The sequence below is a fragment of the Thermothelomyces thermophilus genome, chromosome 5 (genome assembly GCF_000226095.1).
Source record: "Thermothelomyces thermophilus ATCC 42464 chromosome 5, complete sequence".
Taxonomy (NCBI): Eukaryota; Fungi; Ascomycota; class Sordariomycetes; order Sordariales; family Chaetomiaceae; genus Thermothelomyces; species Thermothelomyces thermophilus.
Genome location: NC_016476.1, coordinates 2,871,360 through 2,897,448, shown reverse-complemented (window position 1 = coordinate 2,897,448; position 26,089 = coordinate 2,871,360). Strand labels below are relative to the sequence as shown.

The 26,089-nt window shown below is 47.4% G+C and overlaps 3 protein-coding genes across 3 annotated transcripts; 2 read left to right on the top strand and 1 right to left on the bottom strand.

Moving 5' to 3' along the window:
- Positions 1 to 15,031: 15,031 nt before the first annotated feature.
- Positions 15,032 to 16,486, top strand: MYCTH_2308924 (uncharacterized protein). Its single transcript, XM_003665281.1, has 4 exons — positions 15,032 to 15,134; positions 15,201 to 15,337; positions 15,401 to 15,859; positions 15,919 to 16,486. Exons 1-4 carry the CDS (start codon positions 15,122 to 15,124, stop codon positions 16,102 to 16,104), a joined length of 795 nt encoding a protein of 264 aa, XP_003665329.1. The 5' UTR covers positions 15,032 to 15,121; the 3' UTR covers positions 16,105 to 16,486.
- MYCTH_2308922 (uncharacterized protein) lies at positions 16,466 to 19,878 on the top strand. Its single transcript, XM_003665280.1, has 4 exons — positions 16,466 to 16,612; positions 16,977 to 17,654; positions 17,723 to 19,754; positions 19,805 to 19,878. The coding sequence occupies exons 2-3, from the start codon at positions 17,232 to 17,234 to the stop codon at positions 19,721 to 19,723; spliced, it is 2,424 nt and encodes an 807-aa protein (XP_003665328.1). The 5' UTR covers positions 16,466 to 16,612; positions 16,977 to 17,231; the 3' UTR covers positions 19,724 to 19,754; positions 19,805 to 19,878.
- Positions 19,879 to 20,686: 808 nt separating this feature from the next.
- MYCTH_2308921 (uncharacterized protein) lies at positions 20,687 to 24,752 on the bottom strand. The gene is made up of 2 exons (XM_003665279.1): positions 22,015 to 24,752; positions 20,687 to 21,959 (listed from the first exon to the last, which is right to left on the bottom strand). Exons 1-2 carry the CDS (start codon positions 24,620 to 24,622, stop codon positions 20,794 to 20,796), a joined length of 3,774 nt encoding a protein of 1,257 aa, XP_003665327.1. The 5' UTR covers positions 24,623 to 24,752; the 3' UTR covers positions 20,687 to 20,793.
- Positions 24,753 to 26,089: the final 1,337 nt, after the last annotated feature.

Here is a 26,089-nt window from a genome sequence, read left to right as displayed (position 1 = left end):
TGGATCACTAACAGAGATACCAAGTTCGTATCGAAATTCTGGCAAGCGTTAATATAACGATTAGGCGTTAATAGCAAACTGTTAATAGCATATCACCCGCAGACTGACAGACAAACGGAGCGACTAAACCAAGTTATTAAGTAGTACCTCCGCTCTTACGTCAACTACTAGTAAGATAACTAGGTTATACTATTACTAACAGTACAACTCGCTTATAATACGACGCTAACGGAAACGACCAAAGTTACACCGTTCTTCGCGAACTACAGATATAAAGCAGACCTTAGGCAAGGACTAAAGGTCACAGTGCCGAGAGCAGCAGTCAAAGCGGAACAAATGTACGCACTATATGAAAAGCTTAAAAAGGAACTCGAGTTTGTCAAGACCAGAATAAAGAACTACTACGACAAACATAGGCTCGAGGGACCTTGCCTAGAGAGGGGAGACAAAGTCTACCTGATTATACGAAACCTACGAACCAAACGACTAAGCACGAAGCTAGACTTTAAGAAGGTCAGACCCTTTGTTATCAAAGAACGAATTTTAATATCTAACTACCGACTATCGTTACCGTTATCTATACGACTACAGACGGATGTTTTTCATATTTCACTTCTCGAACCAGTACCGAAAAACGCCAAGGTTACTATATATATCGAAGCAGAAGACAAGGAAGAAGAATAGAACATCAAAGAAATTCTAGATTCACGTATTATTAATAGGGAACTATAGTACCTAGTTAAATGGCTTGATTTTAGACTAGAAGACAACTTATAGGAACTAGTCAAGAACTTGAACTACCCTAAGAAACTAGAACAGTTCTATCAGCAGAACCTAGATCGGCCAAAGGCAAACCTAGGACAGAACCGAAAATAGCGCCCTAGTTAATAACGTCGACGCCACCGTTAAGTTATACGACAGCCCCCGATTCCTACTATTCTACTACCTCTAATTCGTCTAGATTTAATAAACCCCGAGCGACTATATCTGCCCCCTTCTCTACTAGGAACTCTCGTTATTCACAAACCCGAGTCAGACAGGCTAACGCCTCAGAAGCTTTGTATTAATATTCCCGTAGCAAGGCTTCGGCCTCTTTCTCTTCAACCTTCAAACGATATTACTCGCGTATGATACGATCTACTACGTTACGATCAGAGACGTGCCCTCGCAAGAAAATAGGAACTTACAAGAAGAAACTAGAACGCCGGAACCATCGTAAGCACGACCCCAATGCACGTAAGCCTCGTAGCAACGAGATTTTTCAATCATCTTACACACTCGGTTATACTCTACGTAATAGGAACACGCTATCACTATAAACCCATGATCGGAAATAAACTGAGCTAAACGCTTATGACGAATAGACGCTAGGGATCTACACGCGTTAGACGGTATAATTAACAGCACAAAGGGTAACGAGGACTAAGGAGAAAAACACGTACAAGGAACACGAGGGATGTTAGCGCTATTTGAGACGGCCTAAAAAGAGGGCTTTCAGGTCGAAAGCCTCGGAGGGAGGGCATCGTGTCATGGAAATATGTATACAGATGCTGCCTAGGCCACCGGCACAAACGGGCCAATCAAGCCGAAGGAACGGAAGGACTAATTACAACATAGGAAGTACAGTGATCATTACGCTCACTAGCGATCAGGGTGATCACCACCATGCGATTACTCACGATCACCGTGATTAGGAGTAATCACTAGGATTATATATACATGTAGATAGTCACTCGTCATAGTAGACTCTAGGAGTTTACCAGTGGTAACAATCATAATCACAGTACTTATACTAAGCATTGCTGATTACTGTGAGAGACAACTCTAGTGTTGTTATGAACCCTTTGGCTTTACCGAATCCCTTAGACGACCTGCCTGCTCGTCACGCTTAACCTACCTCCGTCTGGACCCTTTTAGAAGAAGTCTGAGTTGGGTTCGTCACAATCTCGTAATCCTATAGACCGTGTTCTAGTAATCTTTCTAGATGCTTCGGTTTAAATGCTAGGTGTCCTTTATATTCCTTTGGTACTTCCCTAGTCTTGTCTTGTCTCTCGGCTTTCTAATAGTATATAAACTTGGTTCTGACTATAGCGATGCTAGCGATTTCTCCTATCTTAACCTACTACTCTAGTTATAGTGCTCTATATTCGTTAACGGAGAGAATAGCTATCGGTAGTTTAGCTTGTTCCTCCTATCGTAATGTTGGTGTCGTTATGCCGCTTCTTCTAGAGTCCGTAGTAGTCTACCTACTATTGTCCGTCTCTTGTAGTAGATCTATAGGATATGCCTTCCCCTAAGTATTGTCTGCTCGCGATCCTTATGTACTCCTTATCTTACTAGTCAAATATAACTCCGTTCGGGGTTATAGGTGGCTACTATTCTTCTAGCTAATGTCTAGGTTATAATCTTTATACTATAATAATCCTAATATTATATCTTTATTATTGCCTATATATATAGTGCTAAATATAACTACTATAGTTTTCCCTGCTATAGTAATATTGATTAGTTTAGTCTCTTTATATACCTATTATATTAGAAATGGCCCTTTAACTATACCATGCTTCTACTTCATTCTCTAAGGTATCTATAGCTAATTTACAAGTATTAGCGAAATTAGGTTTATCTCTACTTTACTATCTATTAGTATAAGCATTTCGTGCTATTTCTATTATATTGTTATCTATAATCGCTTGTCTTGCCGCTGTCGTCTAAAGATTACGGCGATTTCCTATATTTCTACTAGGAGGTCTCGATATAGTAGTCTCTTACACCAGTTCCTCCTATACTATACTATTACTTGTCGCTATACAGGCGTTAATGGTTTTCGGGCCCCTTAAAGGGCCCTGACCCGTTTCCTAGGTCAGTGCTAACCTCTTCGGTTGTCCGGCTAATAGCGGCTTCGTCGATCGTACTTATTTCTATAAGCCATTAAGTGCTAGCAGCTTCCCACCATTAGGTCCGTTCTACTTTCTATCATACGTACTATAGCTTTATCTAAAGCTCCTAGATCTGCGATTTCTTTTCGTCTGCGTGGTAGAGGCAGTCGTTACTTCGGCACGAGTCTTATATATCTTGTCCTATTCTATAGTGCCTAAGCCAGGCTCGTTTTAGTACTACTATGATGCCTTCTAGATCGCGGGCTTCGATTTTCTAGAGCAATTTGGCCGCTCTATTTCCTACATTATAGACCTATTCTATAGGGTAGAGGCTTCCGTCCTTATTTCCTTGTCGGGTCGGCTAGTGATTATTTTCGAATTTGTCGCGAAAGTGGTATCGGTATTTGTATAACATATACTAGAACTAGGGCACTTGTATATATACCTCGTATCGTAGATATAGTTATATAGCGTTGCCTAGAAGGTATTAGAATTCTTTTCTAAATCCTTCCTACTATATATAGACTGTAGGTACTCTAATGCTAAGGTAAGAGTATTTCTTCTAGTAGTTTTCCTACGTATATTTGTCTTTTTTATAGTTCGCGTATATAAACTAGTACTCTAGGTTCTATATGTTATAGCTAAGTTACTAATTATCAAAATACTTAGTATAGCTATTAGGCCTATTGTATATTATAGGCTGTTTCCCTTTAATAGTTTTTACGATATATTAGAGTTCCTTTATCTTGTCCCTTATTTTATTACTCCACTAGATAAGTCAAATCAAGCGTCTATCCCGTTCGTATAGTTTTATATTAAGCCGGAAAACTTCGTTACGGTACTATTTGATTTATTCCTAGAGGAATAAAATATTAGGTCTAGGTTTTTCAATTCCTTAGGTATCGGTCGTCTACGATCTATCCTACCTCTAGGTAACTATAAAACCCTACTGCCTTAAGGCTAGGAGAATCGAAATTAGTAGTGTATATTCTCTTACTATATCCTATTTGGCAAGACCTGTTTCTAGGTCTATAGTAACTAGTTCGGAGTATAGTGCTTGTTCGTCTTTACTATCGCCGTCGTATCTAAGACTGTCCGTGTCGTTATCCCTATTCTTGTAGCTCGTAGCCGCTACTTTGATAATATCCTTGGCGGTTTCGTTAATAGCCGTAATTTCCTTCCTAGGGACTGGTTTCTAGTCCTTCTTTGGGCTTCGATATTCTTGTTTATAGTGTCCTTTCTTTCTATAGTTATAGCTAGTAACGTTAGACTTATCTTTAGCCGTCTTTTTCTTGTCCTACTTCTATGCTACATCTATATCTATAGCTTTAGGATACGTCCTATGTAATATGCTAACATATACTCGTTTTTTCTTATCGTTAGCCTTGACTATAGTTCCGTTTATCTGACCTCGTTTCTACTACTCTCGTATATAGAGTCGATTATCGATTCTAATAGCCTATATAATATATTTATCTAGAGTCTTAGGCTAGTCATACTTATATAGTTTGTCTTTAACCTTTTCCTTTAAGCCATTATAAAATAGTTATATTAATGCCTTATTGTTAAGCTAAGACTTAAGTATATCCTATCTAAACTATATAGTATAGGAGGCTACTAACTTAGTCCATTAGAGATTAGCAAGTCTTTCTTATATATAAATCTTCTTATCTTTATTGCTAAAAACCTTCTAAAGCTCTTCTTTAAACTAGTCATAGGATTAAAAGACTACCTATATAAATATATCTTAGTTATCTTCGTCTTCTTTAATAAGATAGTCATTCTATATAGGCTTAAACTATCTAAATACCTTGCCCTCTAGTCTTATAGCTATATAGAGGACTTTAGCTTTATTATCCAGAAACTTGTCATCATTAAGCTAGAAGTAAGATCGGAGGTTCGTTAGGAATCCTATAAGATCTTCCTTAGTTCCTCCGTATTTGCTAGGTAGTTCGATCTTAATGCGGCTCGCTTTGGCGCCCTCGAGTGCCTTAATTTTGGCGTAGGCCTTGTTAACTAGCTTCTATAAGTGCTTTTCGCCGTTTTCGAGTTCCTTGATCCGAGCTTAAGCAACCTTATCTCTCTAGTCTAACTCCTAGATCCGTTACTAGAGTTGACCGAGCTAGGCAAGTAGCTATTTGGCCGTAACGTTAGTAGCTATATTGATGTCAAGGTCGAAATTACCTCTGTTCTAAGCTATGACAAAACAAAGGGAGTAATAGCAACATATAACGAACCTAACTTAGACTTCTTCTAAAAGGGTTTAGATAGAGGTAAATTAAGTAGGATAAGTATATAGGTCGTCTAAGGGATTTGGTAAAGCTAAAGGGTTTATAATAATACTAGAGTTATCTCCTATAATAGTTAGTAATGCTTGGTATAAGTACTGTAATTGTAGGTTAGGTTACTATTACTAGTGAACTTCCTGGAGTCTACTATAACAAGTGGCTATTTATATATATATATATTTCTGCCGATCGCTTATAGTCTCCTTTTATCCTGTCCTTGGATTGCCTTTAGTAGCTAGCTATCCTCTGCTATCTTTCCCTTTTGGCAATCGTTTGCCTATAATAGCCTGTGCTCCCTAGCGATCTTATATTAGCCTTGCTTTGTGCCCTTCTTGATTGGTGGCTCATTTAGCCTCCTATGCCTCACCAGGTCGCGATATATAGTTGGCTTGTAATAAGAAAACAGTCCCTAGAAAGGAAATTATAGCTATTGACAAAACTACTAAGGATATTATTAAAGTAGCGGCTACAAGCTACGAAGATAGGGATAGTAATATAGTTAGTCTTAGATACGACAGCAACGGTAAAGACAAATAAGTACTATACTCTAAACTAGTTATGGTAGACCTAGAGATAGGTCTTGCCAAATAGGATATGGCAGGAGAGTATATATTACCAATTTCGATTCTCCTAGCCCTAAGGCAGTAGGGTTTTATAGTTACCTAGAGGTAGGATAGATCGTAGACAACCGATACCTAAGGAATCGAAAGACCTAGACCTAATATTCTATTCCTCTAAGAACGAATCGAATGGTACTATAACGAAGTTTTCCGGCTTAGTACGGAACTACGTAAATGGGATAGACGCTTGATTCGACTTGCCTAGTAAAGCGATAAGATAAGGGACAAGATAAGGGAACTCTAATATATCGTAGAAACCATTAAAGGGGAATAGCCTGTGATATATAATAGGCTTAATAGCTATGCCAAGTATTTTAACGATTAGCAACTTAGCTATAACGTATAGAACCTAGAGTATTAGTTTATATGCGTACACTATAGAAAAGACGAACGTATATAGGAAAACTACTAGAAGAAACATTCCTACCTTAGCATTAGAGTACCTACAGTCTACGTATAGTAGGAAGGATTTAGAAAAGAATTCTAATACCTTCTAGGCAACGCTATATAACTATACCTACGACACAAGGCATATATACAAGTGCCCTAGTTCTAGTATATATTACACAAATGCCGATACTACTTTCGTAACAAATTCGAAAACAATCACTAGCCGACCCGACAAGGAAATGAGGATAGAAGCCTCTGCCCTATAGAATAGGTCTATAATACAGGAAACAGAGCAGCCGAATTGCTTTAGAAGATCGAAGCCTATAATCTAGAAGGCATTACGGTAGTTCCAAAACGAGCCTAGCCTAGGTACCACGGAATAGAACGAGATATATAGGACTTGTGCTAGAGTAACGACTGCCTCTATTACGTAGATAAAAAGAAATCATAGATCTAGGAACTTTAGATGAAGCTATAGTATATACGACGAAAAGTAGAACAGACCTAATGGTAGGAAGCTATAAGCACTTAATGGCTTATAGAAATAAGTACGATTGACGAAGCTACTATTAGCCAAATAACCGAAGAGGTTAACACTAACTTGGGAAACGGGTTAAGGCCTTCCGAGGGGCCTGGAAACTATTAACGCCTGTATAGCGGCGAGTGGTAGCGTAATATAGGAGGAACTAGTATAAGAGACCACTATATCGAGACCTTCTAGCGGAAATATAGGAAATCGCCGTAATCTTTAGACAACGGTAGCAAGACAAGCGACTATAGATAATAGCATAATAGAGATAGTACGAAATGCTTGTACTAGTAGATAGTAGAGCAGAGATAAATCTGATTTCGCCGACGCTTATAAATTAGCTATAGATACCCTAGAGAATAAAGTAAAAGCATGGCATAGTCAAAGGGCCATTTCCAACATAATAGGTATATAGGAAGACCAAACCGATTAACATTACTATAGTAAGGAAGACTATAGTAGTTATATTTAGTATTATAGATATAGATAACAATAAAGATATAATATTAGGGTTATTATAATATAAAGATTATAACTCGGACATTAGCTAGAAGAATGGTAGCTACCTATAACCCTAAACGGAGTCGTATTCGACTAGCGAGATAGGGAGCGTACAAGGATCGTAAGCAGACGATGCTCAGGGGAAGGCATATCCTACGGATCTACTACAAGAGACAGATAGTAGTAGGCAGACTACTATAGACTCTAGAAGAAGTGGTATAACGATACCGACGTTATGACAGGAGGAACGAGCTAAACCGCCGATAGCTATTCTCTCTATTAACGAATACGGAGTACTATAACTAGAGTAGTAGGTTGAGACAGGAGAAATCGCTAGCATCACTATAGACGGAACCAAGTTTATATACTATTAGAAAGCCAAGAGACGAGACAAGACTAGGGAAGTACTAAAGGAATACAAAGGATACCTAGCATTCGAACCAAAGTATCTAGAAGGATTACTAGAGCACGGTCTATAGGATCACAAGATTAAGCTTAAGGAAGGAGCATGACTAAAGTTCTTTAAGATTTACTATATAAGCTAGATATAGAACGAAGAACTTAAGCGATATTTAGAGGAGAACCTTTAAAGAGGATATATCTATCTATCGATATCGCTAGTAGGCTACCTAATTTTATTTGTACTTAAGAAAGATAGAAAGCTATAGTTATATATTGACTATTAGTAACTTAATAAATAGACTATAAAAAACTAATACCTGTTACTACGAATCTTATAGCTTCGAGATTAGTTAGTAAGAGCCTAATACTTTATATATCTTAACTTGCCATCGGCCTATAACTATATATAGATCAAAGAAGGCAACAAGTAGAAAACGGCCTTTAGAATACCCTATAGTCATTATAAGTACCTTGTCATGCTATTCGGACTTACGAACGCGCTAGTAACGTTCTAAGCCCTGATCGATCAAGCTATCCGACCCTTTCTTAACAAATTTACGGTATATTATCTTGACAATATACTTATCTTCTCTAAGATAATAGACAAACACTAGAAGTATATAAAAGTAGTACTAGATACGTTATATATATATAAGCTATTAGTTAATAAGGAAAAGAGTAAATTCTACGTTAGGAAGATAGTATTTTTAGGATATAAGATATCCCTAGGACAAATTTAGATAGAACCTTTAAAAGTTAAAGCTATTAAGAATTAGCTATAACCGACGTCAGTTACAGAAGTATAAAGTTTCATCGGATTTACGAACTTCTACCAGATATTTATTAGGAACTTTGGAGCAATCGTACGACCTTTGTACGAACTTACTAAGAAGAACGCTAAATTCTAATAAGAAGAGTAACACAAGCAAGCATTTACGTAGATCCGTAACGCCATTACTAAAGATCTAGTACTAGTGCTACCAGACCCTAAGAAGCCATTTAAGGTAGAAACGGACGCTTCAGACTACGCCATCGGAGGATAGTTAGGATAACAAGACGAACAAAGGAAGCTATATCCTATAGCCTTCTTTTTAAAGAAGCTTGATAAACTATATCTTAATTATCTAATCTACGACAAGGAACTACTTACAATTATTAAAGCTTTTAAAGAATAGCAACTATACCTTAGTAGTACGATTAAACTAGTATAAGTATATATAGATTATAAGAATTTATAATACTTTACGATGATAAAGGAGCTTAATAGACGACAAATATAATAGGTAGAATTCCTTGTAGAATTCAATTTTAAGATCTACTATAAGAAGGGCAAGGAGAATATACAAGCAGATGCCTTAAGCCGATAAACAGATCGTATAGAAGGACAAACGGAAATAACGCCACCGTTATTCAAGGAACGAATAGATGGAACGCTATATCACGAAACGTAGACACCTATAGAAGACGATCTACTCGACTCGTTCCTAGAATATTATATAATCTTTCGAGAAGAAAGGATCGACAAGGCATAGTATTAAGCAATACCTAGACTAGCGGTACCTAATAAAGTAAAAGAAAAAGATAGGAAACTCTAGTACTAAGGTAAAACGTATATCTATAACAAAGACCAATAGCTATAAATGATTTGAAAACTCTATAAGTCGAAACTCGGAGGATATAAAGGAGTTACGAAGACTGTTATATAAGTCAAGAAATACTATGACTTTCTATAGTTAACGGCACGAGTTAAGGAAGTCGTACAGAGCTACGATATCTACAATTGAAGCAAAACGGTACAATATAAGCTATATAGGCTACTTTAGCTACTGCTAATAGCTAACAAACTATAGAGTTTAGTTACGATAGACTTTATTACGAAACTACTAGAATCTAAAGATATAGCCATAGGGGTAATCTATAATAGTATTCTCATTATAGTAGACTGCCTAACTAAATAGGCATACTTCTTTCCCTATAAGAAGTCCTAGACAGCGGAACAGTTAGTAGACATAATCTATTAGTAAGTTATATTAGTATACGCTTAGCTATAAGAATAGATTACTAATAGAGATACCAAGTTCGTATCGAAGTTCTAGTAAGCGTTAATACAACAATTAGGCGTTAATAGCAAGCTATTAACAGCATATTACCTACAAACCGACGGACAAACGGAGCGACTAAACCAAGTTATCGAGTAGTACCTTTATTCTTACGTCAACTATTAGCAAGACAACTAGGTCATACTATTACTAATAATATAACTTGCTTATAATATAACACTAACGGAAACGACCAAAGTTATACCGTTCTTTACAAACTATAGATATAAAGTAGACCTTAGGCAAGGACTAGAGGTTATAGTGCCGAGAGTAGTAGTCAAAGTAGAACAAATATATATACCATACGAGAAGCTTAAAAAGGAACTCGAGTTTATTAGGACTAGAATAAAGGACTACTATAATAAGTATAGGCTCGAGGGACCTTGCCTAGAGAGGGGAGACAAAGTCTACTTAATTGTACGAAACCTGCGAACTAAACGACTAAGCACGAAGCTAAACTTTAAGAAGGTTAGACCCTTCGTTATCAAAGAACAAATTTCGACATCTAACTATTGACTATTATTACCGTCATCTATATAACTATAGATAGACGTTTTTTATATTTCACTTCTCGAACTAGCGCTAAAGAACACTAAAATTGCTATAAACATCGAAGTAAAGGACGAAGAGAAAGAATAGGATATCGAAGAAATTCTAGATTTATATATTATTAATAGAGAACTATAATACCTAGTTAAATAGCTTAATTTTAGACTAGAAGATAACTTATAGGAACTAGTTAAGAATCTAAGTTACCCTAAGAAACTAGAGTAATTCTACTAGTAGAATCCTAACTAGCTATAAGAACCGGCTCTAAAGCCTATTCCCTAATAGAAAAAGAGGGGAACCTACTAGAATTAGGACTAGGATCTAACCTAATTGACTCCTAATTAAGCACGTCAAAAGTATTTAACGCCTAAGCCTAACCTATAAGGGTCTACGTCTCCGACATTAGCAAAGGAGTATCTAGTTCTTCCTCCTTTTCTAGATAAGCTATACTACGATGAAAAACTTTAGTACTACGATCATGTAGAGATTACTATAAACGACGTAATCGACTTAAACGGCTTAGCGTCTAAGCAAGTAGTACCTTAGTCTTAGTAATCTCTCTTAAAACCTTCTCCTACTCTGATAAATTTAAAAGGACTAAGATAGTTAGTAACCTAAGACTACGAAGAAAAATAACAAGGAACCTACGGGTATCTATAACATTTAGACTACTACACTTCTTACCTATATAAATATAGTTTTGACACTTGTTTAAACCCTCTATTATTATATAACGCTTTCGTGGCTTTATATTCTAATAATACTTGTAAGGTATAGCGACCTTATAACCCTCTCGCTTAATCTTGATCGTAATAGCGTATCGTTTATATTTAAGATTACGACGATTCCTAGGAATATAATTAGCTATAATAAAAGGAAGTTAGCAGAAGAAGGACATTACCTACCAGAAAAAGGGGGTGTTAATGGTATTTAAAAAAAGTTATAAGAAGCTTTCAGGTTAAAAGCCCTAAAGAGGGGGTATCATATTACAAGCTAACTATATACCATGACCTGGTAGGGTATAGGAGGCTAAATAAGCCACTAATCAAGAAAGGCACGAAGCAAAGCTAACACAGGATCACTAAGGAGCACAGGCTACCACAGGCAAACGATTACCGAAAAGGGAAAGATAGCAGAGGATAGCTAGCTACTAAAGGCGATCTAAGGATAAAATAGAAAGGGACTATAAGCGATCGGTAGAAGTATATATATATATAGATAGCCACTCGTTATAGTAGACTCTAGGAGTTTACTAGTAATAGCAACCTATAATCACAGTACTTATACCAAGCATCGCTAACTACTGTAAGAGATAACTCTAGTGTTGTTATAAACCCTTTGGCTTCACCGAATCCCTTAGACGACCTGTACGCTTGTCCCGCTTGATGTACCTTCGTCTGAACCCTTTTAGAAGAAGTCTGAGCTGGGTTCGTTACATCTCCTTAGTTAAATCTAATAGTAAGAAGGGTATATACCCCTTAATTAGGGTATCTCCTACTAGTATTAGCATTGCTATTAGTGATCTTTCTATTAGATAGGCTATTAGCTAAAGGGTTTAAGAAGACCCTTATTAAGATTCTTCCCTTTCTAATAGTTCCCTTAATATATTAATTATAATTATACTTTAGGTAATTCTAATAGGTCTACTTAGTGCCTAATTACCCTATTAACTTAGACCTATTAAATTTAGCTTAGGCCTTAATATCTCCAGTAGATCTAATAGGCTAATAAGTAAACTTATCCTTTATAAGGCTATTTCTAATAATATAGTAAATTATTAAACTAGGCTATTAGGGCTTAACGTTTTTAGGGTCTCTAAAGGTCCCCTATATTAAGATTCCTCTTAAACTCATACTTCTAGTATAGCTCTTATTTCCAATAATAATAGTAAAATAAGCGCCTAGTCTAAAAGCTAGAGAAAGCGCTTAATAAAGCGGTTTACAAGTCCTTTTAATATATACTTATTAAGATTCTATAACTCTAGGTAATCTTTACTAATTAGGTAGTTATTAAAGTCTTATATATAAGCTAAATACTAGTTAGCCTCCTTAAAGGATACTACTAGCTTAAGGATTTAAAGTTCTATTAAAGTAAGCCTCTAAACCTAACGCTAATAGGCATTTTTAACAATAAAGTAATAGGTCTAATATACCTATTATAGTTTAGGCTTATTTATTAGATCTTAACAAAGTTACTATTACTATTATATCTAATCGTTTAGGCATCTATTTAAGCAAAGGGATATAGTTATTTATCTAGATAAATAGTCTCCTATAGCGTTTAAACACTTGTAATTAGTAATAAGATTATAGATTCGAACTAGTAGTAGGCACTACTTGCTATAGCTTAGTAGCTATAATTAGTATAGCTTAGAAAGGCTATAAAGGTACAATACTATAGTAGTATTTACACTATAGGCAGCACTCCTAGACTAACTATTATAGTCTGTAGAAGTAGGTAATAAAAGCGTTGATTCTTCTAAGTGCCAGAGGCACTTAGAGAAGCTGTCTAAATACATGTTGACCTTGGCTCGTCATCCCTGTTGGTAGGTCAGTCAGATCTGACCCACTGGCAGTCATATACTGTAACACACTGTCTGGGCGTCGTGCTATTCGCCTGCTGAGTCTTGCTTACACGCTTATACCCCGTTAAAACCCCAGACCTTCGACGTTTCTTGCATTTCTTTGCCCTGCCCCCTTGTCCGTACCCGGCCTTGTGTAACAGCAGTGCCAGCAACCCTCGCAATCTCTGGGGTCACGAACACCTGTGGGTTGCAATCTGAAATGGGGGCCAATTAATTAACTAGAGTGCCACTGCAGCACGACTTAAATATAACATTGGATTTACAGAGTCGAAAAATATACATACACGACGACGCCAGAGGCCCATGTGAGCACCCCCACGATATGTAGATTGAGGTTAGAGTAACTTAATTGTTTGGGGTTAGGAGTATTTGAATGGGTCTGAGCAACAACGTCACTTTTGACTTCCAAGTTAAATACTATTTCATAGTAGGTCTGGGACACATCTGTACAGTACTTGCCTCACTCACAGATACGCCTCGCGGTTCCAAAATTGGTGGCACGTTATACCGAACAATCCCTCGGAGTCAAGGGCTTTATTAATGCCCGACGTACGAGCTCCGTGTAATTAAGGCATGGACATGGCCATTTCAGAGGTGCGCTGCGTGTTTGCAGAGCACATTCTCGAAACAGCCAAAACGTGACTTTGCGAAGCACTTGAATCACTAATAGCTGTAGAGCCCCCCTCCCAACGTCGCGCAGCCAGAGTCACAGAGAGATTCTCTATTCACCCTTGTGGGTAAATTACAGCACAGCTTGCAGTTGCAGCGTTCCCCGGCCCGAATCGCTGATCGGGGACGTCACCTTCAATCTCTATCACAGGCTCAAGGAGTGGGCAAGATGAACTCTCGCACGTGGCAGTTGGACCTGCCTAAGGCATGGAACGCAGGGCGAAAGTCACACTGCGCGATATTGGGGTGAATTTCGCGGACCGGAACCACATGCGAGACAACCTGGGGCGAGTGGGAATCGAAGGTACAGATTTGTACAGCGAGCTATGGCCCAGAAGAACCGACAAACCGGCGCGCAAGATTGAAGGGACAACTTGTACAGTTTCCATTTTCTGGGCGAACCTGAAGAATTCGAGGCCAGCATACTTTATAACGGAGAGAACTTCCAGACAGTACCTGCTAGCCACTGATCCCAGGATTATTGCACATGCACGGTAAGGCGCCACTAGAGTTAGGTCGGTGCAAAGCGATTTCAACAGTAGCACGAAGTACCGTACTGACGAACATTGCCTCGGGGTTGCTACTAATGTCGCTTTGTGGGCGCTTCCCTAGACGGCTCTCTCTGGGCCCCTCCTCTCTACGGCCCCACTTCGTTGCGCCTCTACATATCTACCTTATTAGTAACTTTTAGGTAAAGAAGCGGAGGTTGTTATGAAGGGCGATTTCTGCTACTTGGATTACTTATGGGAGAGTTTCGTTGCTCTGCCTTCCGGCACTACATTGCGGTCGCCAGGAGTAGTTACATTGGTAGCTCGAAGTCAAGATATCCTGTGGAAACCACGTGGCGCGAATCTTCGGTGGTGCTTCTCGTATGCTTCTCTGATTATGTGCTTCTCGTGTACGGCGGCGTACGGAATGCTTCGTACGAATGCGGAATACAGATTACAGAGTTCAGGTAGGCTGCGAACCATGTTTTGAACTGCCGTTCGGCTCGGAGAATTGATTGACATGATTGGGTAGCAAGTGATCACCACGGCAGCGATCCCCCCACTTCTAGCCACGCGCCTCATCGTCGGAGCCGCAGCCGCAGCCGCCCCAACGTGGACCTTGCGATTGCTGGCACTCTCATGGTGACTCGGTCCAACCGAGACGTCAAGCTTCGGGTTTTGATCGCTTTGATCGCCGCATCGCCGGGCTCGCTACGCAGCAGTTCCGTTCTCCCTTCCGCCCAACCAGCCGCATCCTTTCCTTTCCGACAGCCTTGCCGGGGCTGGGCCGTGTCCGAACTCCAGGCGATTCCAGACAAGGTCTCTCTTCCCCACTCTCCAAGTGCTCGGGGGCGACAATCGCACCCTCACTTTCCAGGCCTCTTGTTTTCCCCATACCCAACCTGCATCAGCACCGTTTTACCCAGCGCTTGCCGTCCGTAAGCTGCCTCATCCTAGGGCGCCAATTCGTCGTTTCCGTCTGCTTCCACCTCTCTCGTCTTGCTCTAGCCGGTCGCCGTGCGAACCCTCCCGACTCTGACAACACGGCAAATCGCAGTCATCGCGCAGCTCCAAGAACCTCCCAGAGTCGGGCGCGATTGATGCGCCCTATTGTCCCGGCAACATGTCTGCTCCTTGTATGTGGACAGATGCGGACAACCAGGATTACGATTGCTCTGTTCCTGTCTGCTAACTAGCGACAGTGACCGACGACGAGAGGGCCACCTACACCCGCATCATTGATGACATTCTTGCCTCGGCCGACCTTGAGACAGTGACGCGCAAAAAGATCCGCCAGGGTCTAGAGGAAGCTGTCGGCAAGGACCTCAGCGATCAGAAAGTTCGTGCCTGGCGCACGTTGGGCCGTTAGCTCCGGGTACTGACGCCGCTTGTTTATCACCAGGATGCCATCAAGCGGCTGATCGAGGCCCGCTTCGACGCCATCTCCAACGAGATAGCCCAGGTCCCGACTCCAACATCCGGCGCGAACGGCACCAACGGCCACTCGGCCTCCGATGGCGAGACGGGCGAGGGCGCCATCGAGGTCTCGCTGCCGCCAGCAAGCAAAAAACAGAAGCGGGAGAGCCCAAGCGAGGATGCGGATGCGCGCCTGGCCGCTGAGCTCCAGGCGCAAGAGAACCGGCTATCTCGCGGCCGGGTGACCCGCGGTGCCGGCACGGCCAAGACAAAGATGAAGGCCAAGGCGACCAAGAAAAAGAGCGCCAAGCGGGTGCGCTCCGACGACGATAGCAACGCCGAGGATTCCGAAGGCAGTGAAAAACCGAAGCGGAAGGCCGGAGGTGGCTTTCAGAAGCCCTTCAATCTCAGCGAACCGCTGGCGAATCTCTGCGGAGAGAGCCAGGTAGGTGCTGCCCGGTATATCGTCTTGTTCTGTTCGCCGGCTCACTCTCTGCGCTCCAGCTGTCCCGCCCGCAAGTTGTCAAGAAGCTTTGGGATTACATCAAGGAAAACGGGCTCCAGGACCCCAACGACAAGCGGCAGATCCGCTGCGATGAGAAACTGCATGCCGTCTTCAAACAGGACAAGATTAACATGTTCTCCATGAACAAGCTTCTCGGGAATCAACTCTATCCCGTCGAGGAGTAGCCGTTGAGCCGGAACTACGGTTGGTTATGGCAGGATAGGCCGGAGTGCATGGCGTTCTCGGGAGACACTTGACCTGACATAGGGATGATGCGGTCACGCCGCTTCTCTTCAGTTCGCTGATACACTAAGCGTCAGGATCTCGATTTGTTTTACCGGGAATTCTAAGGGCGGATTCCACGGAAGCGCCACACCGCGTCTTTCGTCGGATTCCTTCGTCATCAAGCCATCTGAGAACGCCGCGGACCGAGACATATACCCCTTATGGCTTGTCGCGCAGGGCAATTTCAATTTTGCCTCTCTTCCTGTTTCAACTTTGGCAAATATCAAGTCGCAGAGCCGACGCTTGCGACGTTAAGGATATTCAGCAAGTCCAGGATCCCCCGTTTTTCTTTATTCTTATTGAAGGCAAAGGGTAGTTTGGGAGCGGTGACCAGGAAAAGTGAGGTGATGAACATCGAAGTCTTATTTTTCTTTTTCAGCGCTGCATCTGGTATTCTGTATCATCTACGTACGTACTTCTTTTTTTTTCCTGTTGCGGGCAGAGGGGCGGTTAGGGGGAAAGCATAGGATTGAAAGGCTTGCATACAACGGGGGAGTCAAGATATCGACTCCTTTCTTGGGGACATCCACTTCCTGCTGCCTGTGAACGAGATCGGTGTTAAGACTCAGCGTGACGCCATTCGTTGCACCTCTCTCAGCAGCCCCCCTCCCCTGATGACACACACGGCGAACCTTTAAGGAAAACACCGGCTAGATCCGCTGGGACCCACTCTCCGGGCTGTGTGCCAACCACTGCGGCACTGTAGCATGTAGGTTTAAAAAACAGCATTTGCCCCTGCCAGATTTGCTCGCTGATTGATTTCAAACCCAAGCTCCGAGAGTTCGACCCCACCATCCCGGCGCCATCGAGCTGCAGACAACTTCCACCCTTTCGCCCTCGCCCACGGGTCGCAGGTTGCCCAGTGCCGACGCACTCTCAAACGACGAGCATCTTGCAGCGCCCCGTCTTTTGAGCAGTTTCAACTCGGGAGGCAGAGGCACAGCGAGCCATTGCTGACGAGAGGTGACGGCACACGCCCGCGGCTTCCACATAGCTCTTGCTCTTCGCAAACGACAGCGTCATCGGCATGGCTTCGACTGGAGCAGCCGCGCCAGCAAACAACGGCGGAGGCGCACCGGATAATGCGCCGTCGGGACCCCGAGGCGGCGGTCACAGAGGCAAAGGACGTGGACGTGGAAGAGGAGGCCGCGCCAGGGGAAGGGGCAGGGGAGGGTCGCATCACGGCGGCACACACAACAACCCTCCGGCCGAGGCTGCCGGCGAGCCGGCGAGCGACGAGCCGAAGGCACCGCCTGCCGGAAAGCAGCCGAACTTCAAGATCAAGAACGATACCCGAGACGAAGGGGCAGACGGCGACGTCGAGGTCTGCTTCATCTGCGCTAACCCTATTAGCCACCACTCGGTCGCGCCTTGTAACCACGTCACCTGCCACATCTGTGCCCTGCGGCTGAGGGCGCTGTACAAGAACAAGGATTGTCCCCATTGCAGGGTATGTGTTCCGTCATGCCAGCAGCAGGGCAAGGAGGGGAGGGGACATGGACTGACCGACCTTGCCAGACAACGGCCCCGTTCGTCATCTTCACCGACGACGGCAAGAAGCGGTTCGAGGAGTACACCGACGCCGACATCACCAGTACCGACGAAAACATTGGCATCCGTTATGCCGGAGAGGACATTGTCGGCGACACCGTTCTTCTGCTCCGCTACAACTGCCCGGATGCCGAGTGCGACTTTGCCGGCCTCGGCTGGCAGGACCTGCACCGCCATGTCAGGAACGAGCATCGCAAGAAGATGTGCGACCTGTGCACCCGGAACAAGAAGGTGTTCACGCACGAGCACGACATCTTTACCGACAAGCAGCTGACCGAGCACATGCGACGGGGTGACGACAAGCCGGGGGCCGCCGACCAGACCGGCTTCCGGGGCCATCCTCTGTGTGGCTTCTGCGGGGAGCGATTCTACGACAGCGACAAGCTGTATGAGCACTGCAGGAACAAGCACGAGCGCTGCTTCATCTGCGACCGGCATTCCTCCCAACCGCAGTACTACCTCGACTACAACGAGCTCGAGAAGCACTTTAAAGAGGCACACTTTCTTTGCCTTGACCGCAACTGCCTCGAGAAGAAGTTCGTCGTCTTCGAGACTGCGCTCGACCTCAAGGCCCACCAACTGGAGGAACACGGTGACGTGTACGCAAGGGGGAGGGAGTCTAGGGTGGTCGATCTGTCCAACTTTGACCTGCGTCAGAGGTACGAGCAGGAACGGAGGGCGGGAGGCAACGTGAGGGAGCGGCGGCGGCGCGGCCCAGATCCCAACGCAGAACCGTTGCCGGTCAGCTCGGCTCAGCCGCTGCGGCGGGACGAGCTGGCCTTCCAACGGCAGATGGCGCTGCAAACAGGGGCGACCCGACCGGCACCACCAGGGCCTTCTCGGCCGACGCCCAGCAACGCCGCTCCGCAGCCGCGGCCGCCCGCTTCATCCGGCCGACCCATCCTCGACGCCATGGAAAATCTCAGCATCACCGACCTCTCCAACCTGACCCCCGAGCAACGCGCCAGCCTCACCCGCCACGGTGCCGTCATTGAGCGTGCCTCCAATCTCCTCGGCAACGACGCCACCAAGATGGCCACCTTCCGATCCCACGTCTCTACCTACAATAAGGGCTCCATGACGCCCGAACAACTCATTGATGCCTTTTTTGCCCTCTTTTCAGAAACCTCTTCCAACGCGCTCGGCACCGTCGTCCGCGAAGTCGCCGATCTTTTCGAAGACAAGAAAAAGGGCGAGGCCCTCCGCAGGGCTTGGAACAACTGGCGCGCCATCAATGAGGACTACCCGTCCCTGCCCTCCCTCGAGGGCATGCGCGGCGCCACAACCTCCACCACAGGCTGGGCCGCCGCCGCCGCCGCCAGCAGCAGCACCGCTAACCCCGCAGCCAACGCGGCCGCGCAGCTGCGCCATTCCACTCGCGTACTCAAGCTCAAAAACAGCACCCGCCGCGGGAGTGTCGGATCCGTCATGTCGCTCGCGTCGGGTGCCCCGTCCTCATCCACCCCCGCGCCCTCCGTCTCCCTCTCCACTCCCTTCGCGAGCGCCGCCGGAGGATCGCCCTCGGCATCGGTCCCATCCGCCGCTGCCTTCCCCGCCCTCCCGGGTGCCAGCCGCCCCAGTGTGACCCAGCCGACATGGATCGGGGGGTCGACCCCCGCAATCTCCAGGGGTGCGGGTAGTGGCGCATTGCCACCACCGCAACGGTCACAGCAGGCAGGGAAAACCACTTCGGTCCCTGGCAACAGCGAAGAGGCATTCCCTGCGCTGCCGGCCGCGCCCAAGCCACAGACGACCATCTTCGGTTATGGCCGGGGCGCGGTCAGGCGTGACTTTGGCACCGCTAGGGAGACGGGATTCAGCTGGGGCGCCGGTGGCTCCGGAAGCAACACCCCTGGTACTCCTCAGACCGGGGTTGGTGCAGATGGTGGAGGGGATGGGCAGCAACAGCAAGCGGGAGCAGGAGGTGGGAAGAAGAAGAAGAAGCAGGTTTTGGTGCAGTGGGGGTAGCTCGACCAGCCGGGAGGGCTTGGTTGATCAAGTTCGTGAAGTCCTCACCCCTGAAAAATAACTTTGGAACTTACAACGCAGGGCCGAGGGATACAGTAGTATAAGGAGTGGTTAAGGACTCGACAATCCGGATCCACTTAGAGAGAGACAGGATATCCTGCGAGATGATAGCGTCGCTCTCCGGCGAACACCTGCTTCCCAAACCTCTCTAGACCCGTGGCAGTGAGTGCCCCTTGAGCGGATACCATACCCGTTGGCGAATGGATCGTCTCTCAAGTGCCGTTAGGATGTTCCCTGGTGGACACCATGAGAGATGTAGCGCAAAAGTATTCTATTTAGCATCCATTAATGGGGCTCAACGACCACAAAGTGTCCAAAAAAGGAGTGAAATATCACCAGTGGGGGGAATAATAGCTCAAAAGTTGACGAACATTTCCCCGAGTCTTCTCTTTTTTTTGATTTTGAAGCACATAGACGGTCCCCTTATCGTTTGCACACATCCCGAGACAGGAAAGGGGGACCCATATCGACACGGCGAAGGAGCCATTTGCAGGTTGAGTGTTCCAGACGTAACTCGGGGACTATCCCCCTTGGGCGGCCCCCCTTGTAACCTTTTGCTTTTCGATGTCGTCTGGGGCACAGAGACAATCGCCCGCCGTATCTCCCGTCAACTTACACACCAACCATATCTTGTGTATACGCATCACGTATATTTCTTCCGCCCAGTGAAGCTTTCTGGCGACGTAGCTACCGACGACATTTTCCCGCAAACTGTCATCTCAAAAAGACACACGGTCCTCATTAGGAGCAAACAGGTATCGAGAGGAATATCCAGCAGGGTACGTCCGGACCATTGACGGATGCTGTTCAGCACAAACAAGACTGGCTTGGGTCAGATTGCAGACGGGAAGAAACAGGTCATTCGCTGTTGACCGCTTCACGAGAAGCAGTACTAAAACTGCAAGAACAATAACGAACTGAACGAACAAAATATACTTGATCCGAAACTGAGAACCTCCTCTCCCCACGATATCTGCACTCGCCCTTACACACTCTTTCCGCCTCCTCGACTACATACTCGAGGAGGGCGGGGCCGGCACATAATAATCCCTAAACCGATCCGTGTTCTCCCAGTGCAGGTTATAGACGACATTCCAGCAGACGATCAGCAGGTTTGGGAAGCGGCACGCCCAGAAGGCGAGGTAGCCGTCAGGTAGCGGGCCCACCGTCTTCTTGAGGGAGTCGGGCATGTCCTCGTAGTGATTGCGCTTGTTCCGCAGAGCCCGCAGCAGGTCCAGCAGCCGCGTGCCCGTGTACTTGCGCTGCTTGCCAAGGCTTTCGACAAACTCTCTAGGTAGGTGCTTGAGAAAATCGCCTTGCACGACCTCCGGCGCGTAAGACTCGAGGTGGCTAAGGGCAGCGGATGGCGGGTCGCGGGGCTCCTTCTCGAAGTGGTCTGATACATCGCACAGGAAGGCCAGGCGTTTCTTGTAGTTCCAGAAGAAGGGGTGGGCCATGACTTCGAGGGCCGTGGGACGTAGCTTCGGGTTGGCGTTGAGCATGCTGCCAATGAGGTCGCGGGCCTCGAAGGCAAAATCACCCAGCGAGTCGAGAAGCTGCAGGCTGTAGTTGCCCTTGCGGATGTTGACCTCGCGCATGAAGCGGTCGCCGCAGTCGAACGGGTGGTTGCCACGTGTCAGGACGTAGAAGAAGACGAGACCGAGTGAAAAGATATCGATGGCGCGCGTCACGCGCCGGCTGTGCGGTCCCGGGCCCTCGACGACACCAGAGCCAGACGCGCTATGCAGGCTGGAGCCCGGATCGGTGAGCGTCATGGTAGTCGAACCCGGAGCGTCGTCGTCGATCAGCAGCTCCGGCGCCCGCCAGCCAGTGGTTCCCGCAGCGTGGGCAGTCGTGGCACCGAAAGAAGACTGCCCGCCTTCCAGCTTTTTGCAGAGTCCGAAGTCGGAGACAAGGATTCGCGGCTGACCGTTCTTGCCCATATTGACGAGGATATTTTGGGGCTTGAGATCGCGGTGGACGATGCGGAGGCTGTGCAGGTGACTCAGGCCGCTGGCGATCTGGTACAGAACGCCGGGAAGATCGCGCTCGCCCGCCTGCGCCAGCTCCCTATAGCAATGGGGCTTCTGAATTATGTCGGCCAGCGAAGCCTGGCAGAGCTCGAGCGCGATGTAAAGGAACGCGGCGCGTTCTTGCTGAGCATAGTAGCGGATCACTGTTTCCGTTAGCTTTGGCAGAACAGGCCACCTCTTGGCGACGAGCCCACTCACCATTGGGATGATCGTCGCTCTCCCTCAACAAGCGCGTCTCCTGACTGGCAATCTCGTTGAACTGGACCAGCATGCGCTTGACGGCGACATCGCGGCCGTCCCACTTTCCGGCAAAGACAATGGTGCCGTTACTGCCGGTGCCTAGCTGCTCAGCCTCGTTGACCTCGAGGCTTCCCATCTTGAGAATATGGCCCGACACCTCATCGGCGGCCCCAGAGACAGTAATAATGTCCGGCTCGAGCTTAGGCTCACGAACAAGGGTCTTGGCCTTGTTGACCACCTCGTCAACAGTCTCCTGCGCCGGATCGTCATCGCGAGACTGAGAGTTATCGCGCTTGTCCTTGTTGCCCCCTTTGCGATGCTTGACACCCCCACGACGGCCCCTGTGGCCCTTTTTCTTCTTGACCGGCTCAGCAGCGGCGGCGGCGGCTTCCGCCCCTTCGGCTGCCTCATTGTTCGCCGGAGGCTCAGCAAAGGTAACGGTAGGAGGGGGCTCGCGGGAAGGCACTTGTGGTTTGGGCTGCGCGTCCGGCGGGGCCTCGGGAGGAGCGTCAACGGCGGGAATGGCGGGAACAGTGTCGACAGGGACGACGGTATTGACGGGAGCGGCATCTGAAGCGGCATCTGGAGCTGCAATTTGTGTCTTCGGTTCTGCCGACTCGGCAACGACAGTCTTGTCCTTTGGTGGAGCCTCCGGGCCTGGCTCTGTGCGGCTAACGGCGATCCCGGGTGCCAGGAGATCGACCCTGCCCTTGAATGACCGACCGAAATGCACGATTCTTTCCTTGTAGAGCACCCACACCGTGACGACGAAGATCACGATCGCAGCGGGGTTGCTGACGAGGTCAAAAACCCTTGTAACGACAAACTCAGGTACCCGCTTCGCCGTCTCGAAAATCCTACTCGGTTCCGGCTGAGGCGGGGGCAGAGGCGGCGGCGGCGGCGGCTTGGCGATGTTGCCGTCAATTAGGCCCTCGGGCTCGCCGCGAGGGGCATCTAGCAACAGGCGCGACGCCGGCTGCTGGACCGTATCGGCCGTGCTCAAACCGTTTGGCAGTTGGTGCGTTCCCACTAGTGCCTTAGACTTTTGAGATTCGGGAAGCAGGTCCCAAGCCTCCCTGATTCTCCACCAGTCGACGCGATGGATGGGCGCGAGCGGGGCCGAGAGGATCAGGGGATACCGGCTTCCCGACAGAGCATACCAGCCCCCCTCCTCGGTCTGATTGATGAACACCTTCTCGCTACGGAGGCGCAGGCTGTCCTCGTCACCGGCCGGTAGCGGGGGCTGGGGCAGGACGATGAGTTCCGGATCCTTGCCCGTCGAGGGCTCCCAGCGGTGGAGGACGTCAAACACCCGAGCGACGGGCGATGAGAGGGTCTTTGTGAAGACGGGCCGCTCCTCACTGAAGCGGCCATACTCGAAGCCGTAGATCTTGCCGTCATGCTGGCTCGTGACGTAGCGGCTGTCCTTGGTGATGAGATTCTGTTGCACGAGGTCGCTGTCCTGCATGTTGGGACCCCACTCGGAATACTTGAGGGATGCGATCGGCTGACCGTCGGAACGGTGAATGCTGACAGTGTACTCGGTGCGGCCGAGCGTGATGGTGCGGTCCTCGCTGCATTCCTCCTCGCCGTCCGCCAGTGCGTTGGGCTTGAAGCAGCTCTCGGACTCGACCTTGTTCACGTAGCTGCCCGTGGAGCCAAACTGCTTGATGATGGTGCCCGTCGCGGCGTTTAGGGTGACCATGGTGGTCTTCTTGTCCCCGGTGTAGAGCACGCGGTTGGTTTTGTCGTTGAAGGGCGCCAGTTCCTCGACCAGCTTCTTCATGGTCAAGGTCATCTTGGCCAGGCCGGCGCCATTCTCGTTGGGCCTCCACAGATAGAGCTCCCCATCCCTAGTGGGTTCGACGACCCAGATGTAATGGTCGATTGGGTCGTAGTCGTCATCGAGGACCGAACGGTTGGTCCTGAAATGCCTGGTCTCGACCATGGGGTGGTCGGCCTTGAAGTGCCAGCGCTCTTGCCCAGTCTTACGGTCGCTGGCGTAGAGGTCTCCATCGACGGTCGCCAGAAGAACAAAGTCTTCCACTTCCCAATCCTCCAGGCTCCGCGCAACATGCTGCGAGAGTCCGGCCCCGGGGTTGGGGCCTCTGTACTGTGATGGAGGTGGTGCTCGAACGGACAGATCCGGAGCCAAAGCGGGGGCGCGCGCATCGTCAGAATTGAAGTTGTTGTGGTTGCGGTTGTAGTCGTTGTTCTTGTTGCTGCCATCATCGTAGACATCGTGATCACCGCGAGGATGGGCGAGGATCCGCTGACGAAGTTCCTCGCTGCCGTCGGCCTCCCTGCTCCTGAGAGCCTTGCGCTGCTGCTGGATGCGGGGGATCTCGGCCGTCTCTCGCCCCGTCACGGCGGTCGTCGCTGTGAGGCCCGAGACTGCGGCATGTTGGTCGTCTTCGGAGGGCGAGCGAAGCTGGTGGGCTGCCACGGGCTGGCGCTGGTGCTGCTGCTGAGCATCGGCGAGGGGGAGCCACGGGAGCAGGATCAGTGCGAGTGCCAGGAGGTATTTCCGCTGGGGAGCGACATGGCCAGGCGGCCGTCGCACCATCTTGGGGCCGACAACGTGGAATTTCTGGGGTAGCTGAGTCAGGAATCACATCAAAGGCAGGGTTGCTGTGGTTGGCCGCGGCATGGGCGAAAGCGAAAAGGAGAGAAAAGGGGAACAAGAAAAGGTTGGAACACGAGTGTTGCTCAGGGATCAACGATCTGGAAGATGCAGCAAAGACGCAGCAAGCGTAAGATGATGGTTGGTATCGCTGATGACGCAAATCGAAGCCGCAGGAGGATGGGCACCGCCAACAGCTGTTGATGGAGGCAGCCGCGGCGAGGTGGGTAGTTGTGGTAGTGGAGGTTGAGGAGCGGGAGAAAGGCCATGTGGTGGAACTGGAGCGGGCTGCGAAAAAGGATGAAAGAATGGAATTAATTGGACGCCGTTGGGATGTTGGCTGGGTCGCCAAGCTGACTCGGCTAGGGCATGCACGGGAGCGAAGTGGGGATTGCGTGTCAGAAGAGGGCATCGAGACCCTTCCACCAAGCTTCAACCGAGCAGTTACGGAGGTACCACGGCCAGGTGAGCGAGACTTGCAGCAACCACCACGCACACGGCAAATTATATATTCCTGCTTTTGCTGCAAGCAACAGCCGGCTGCTAACCCAGTATTACAGAGAGCATTGGTTCATATGCCGGACATGACATGGGGATGCTGAGGAATTGCCTGGTTCTCGGATGTACCCACCACCCTGGCGTTGGCGCGTGGAATGGGGCGAGCTGATTGGACAGGGCAACCTTGATTGGACCTGAGACCGCAACGCACCACGCCGCCAAAGTCCGACGGTGTCGCAGTGCACACCTGGAAAACGTCGGGCTTGCGTGTCAAAACCGGGGACGATGACGGGCCTTGTCAGGCACGCTGCCTTGTTTCCGGTTCTCACATTTGACTTGCTGCTCTGGAACTGTGTTGCGGTGAACGCTTCCTGAGGTGAGGAACGAGCAACTGAGCCCAGGCAGGAAGGAGCCGAGGCAACAGTGCCAAGAACGGATTGCATGCATATTGATGATGATTATTTGGCATCGAATCCCGATGTAATAAATTCCTCGACTGTTTTGGTCCGGAAGAGGCTGGCTTTTTGGTAACGGGAAAGAGATACAGCCAGTTCGACGCCAACAAACAACCTTGAACACGCCTCCTCGGTCTGCTTACCTCAGGTATGTATGTACATACCTAGAGCACTTACCTGACCCACCCGAGATGATTGATGCCTGCATGGTTCTTTCTTTGTCTGGGTTACGAAAATGTGTCACGAAGTGCCACAGTGCATTTTACCTACGTCGGAGGGAGGAGCTTCACTGCCTTGTCCTCTAACACCATCATCAGCACCCTAATTAGGTTCCGAACCTCAGCGTAATTATGACTCGAGGCTTGCAATGAGCAAAGGCTCGGTATATCAATCATCCGCTGCTGCTAGAATAGGAGGATTGCAGCGTCATCAAACAGAACAACGATGACAACGACAA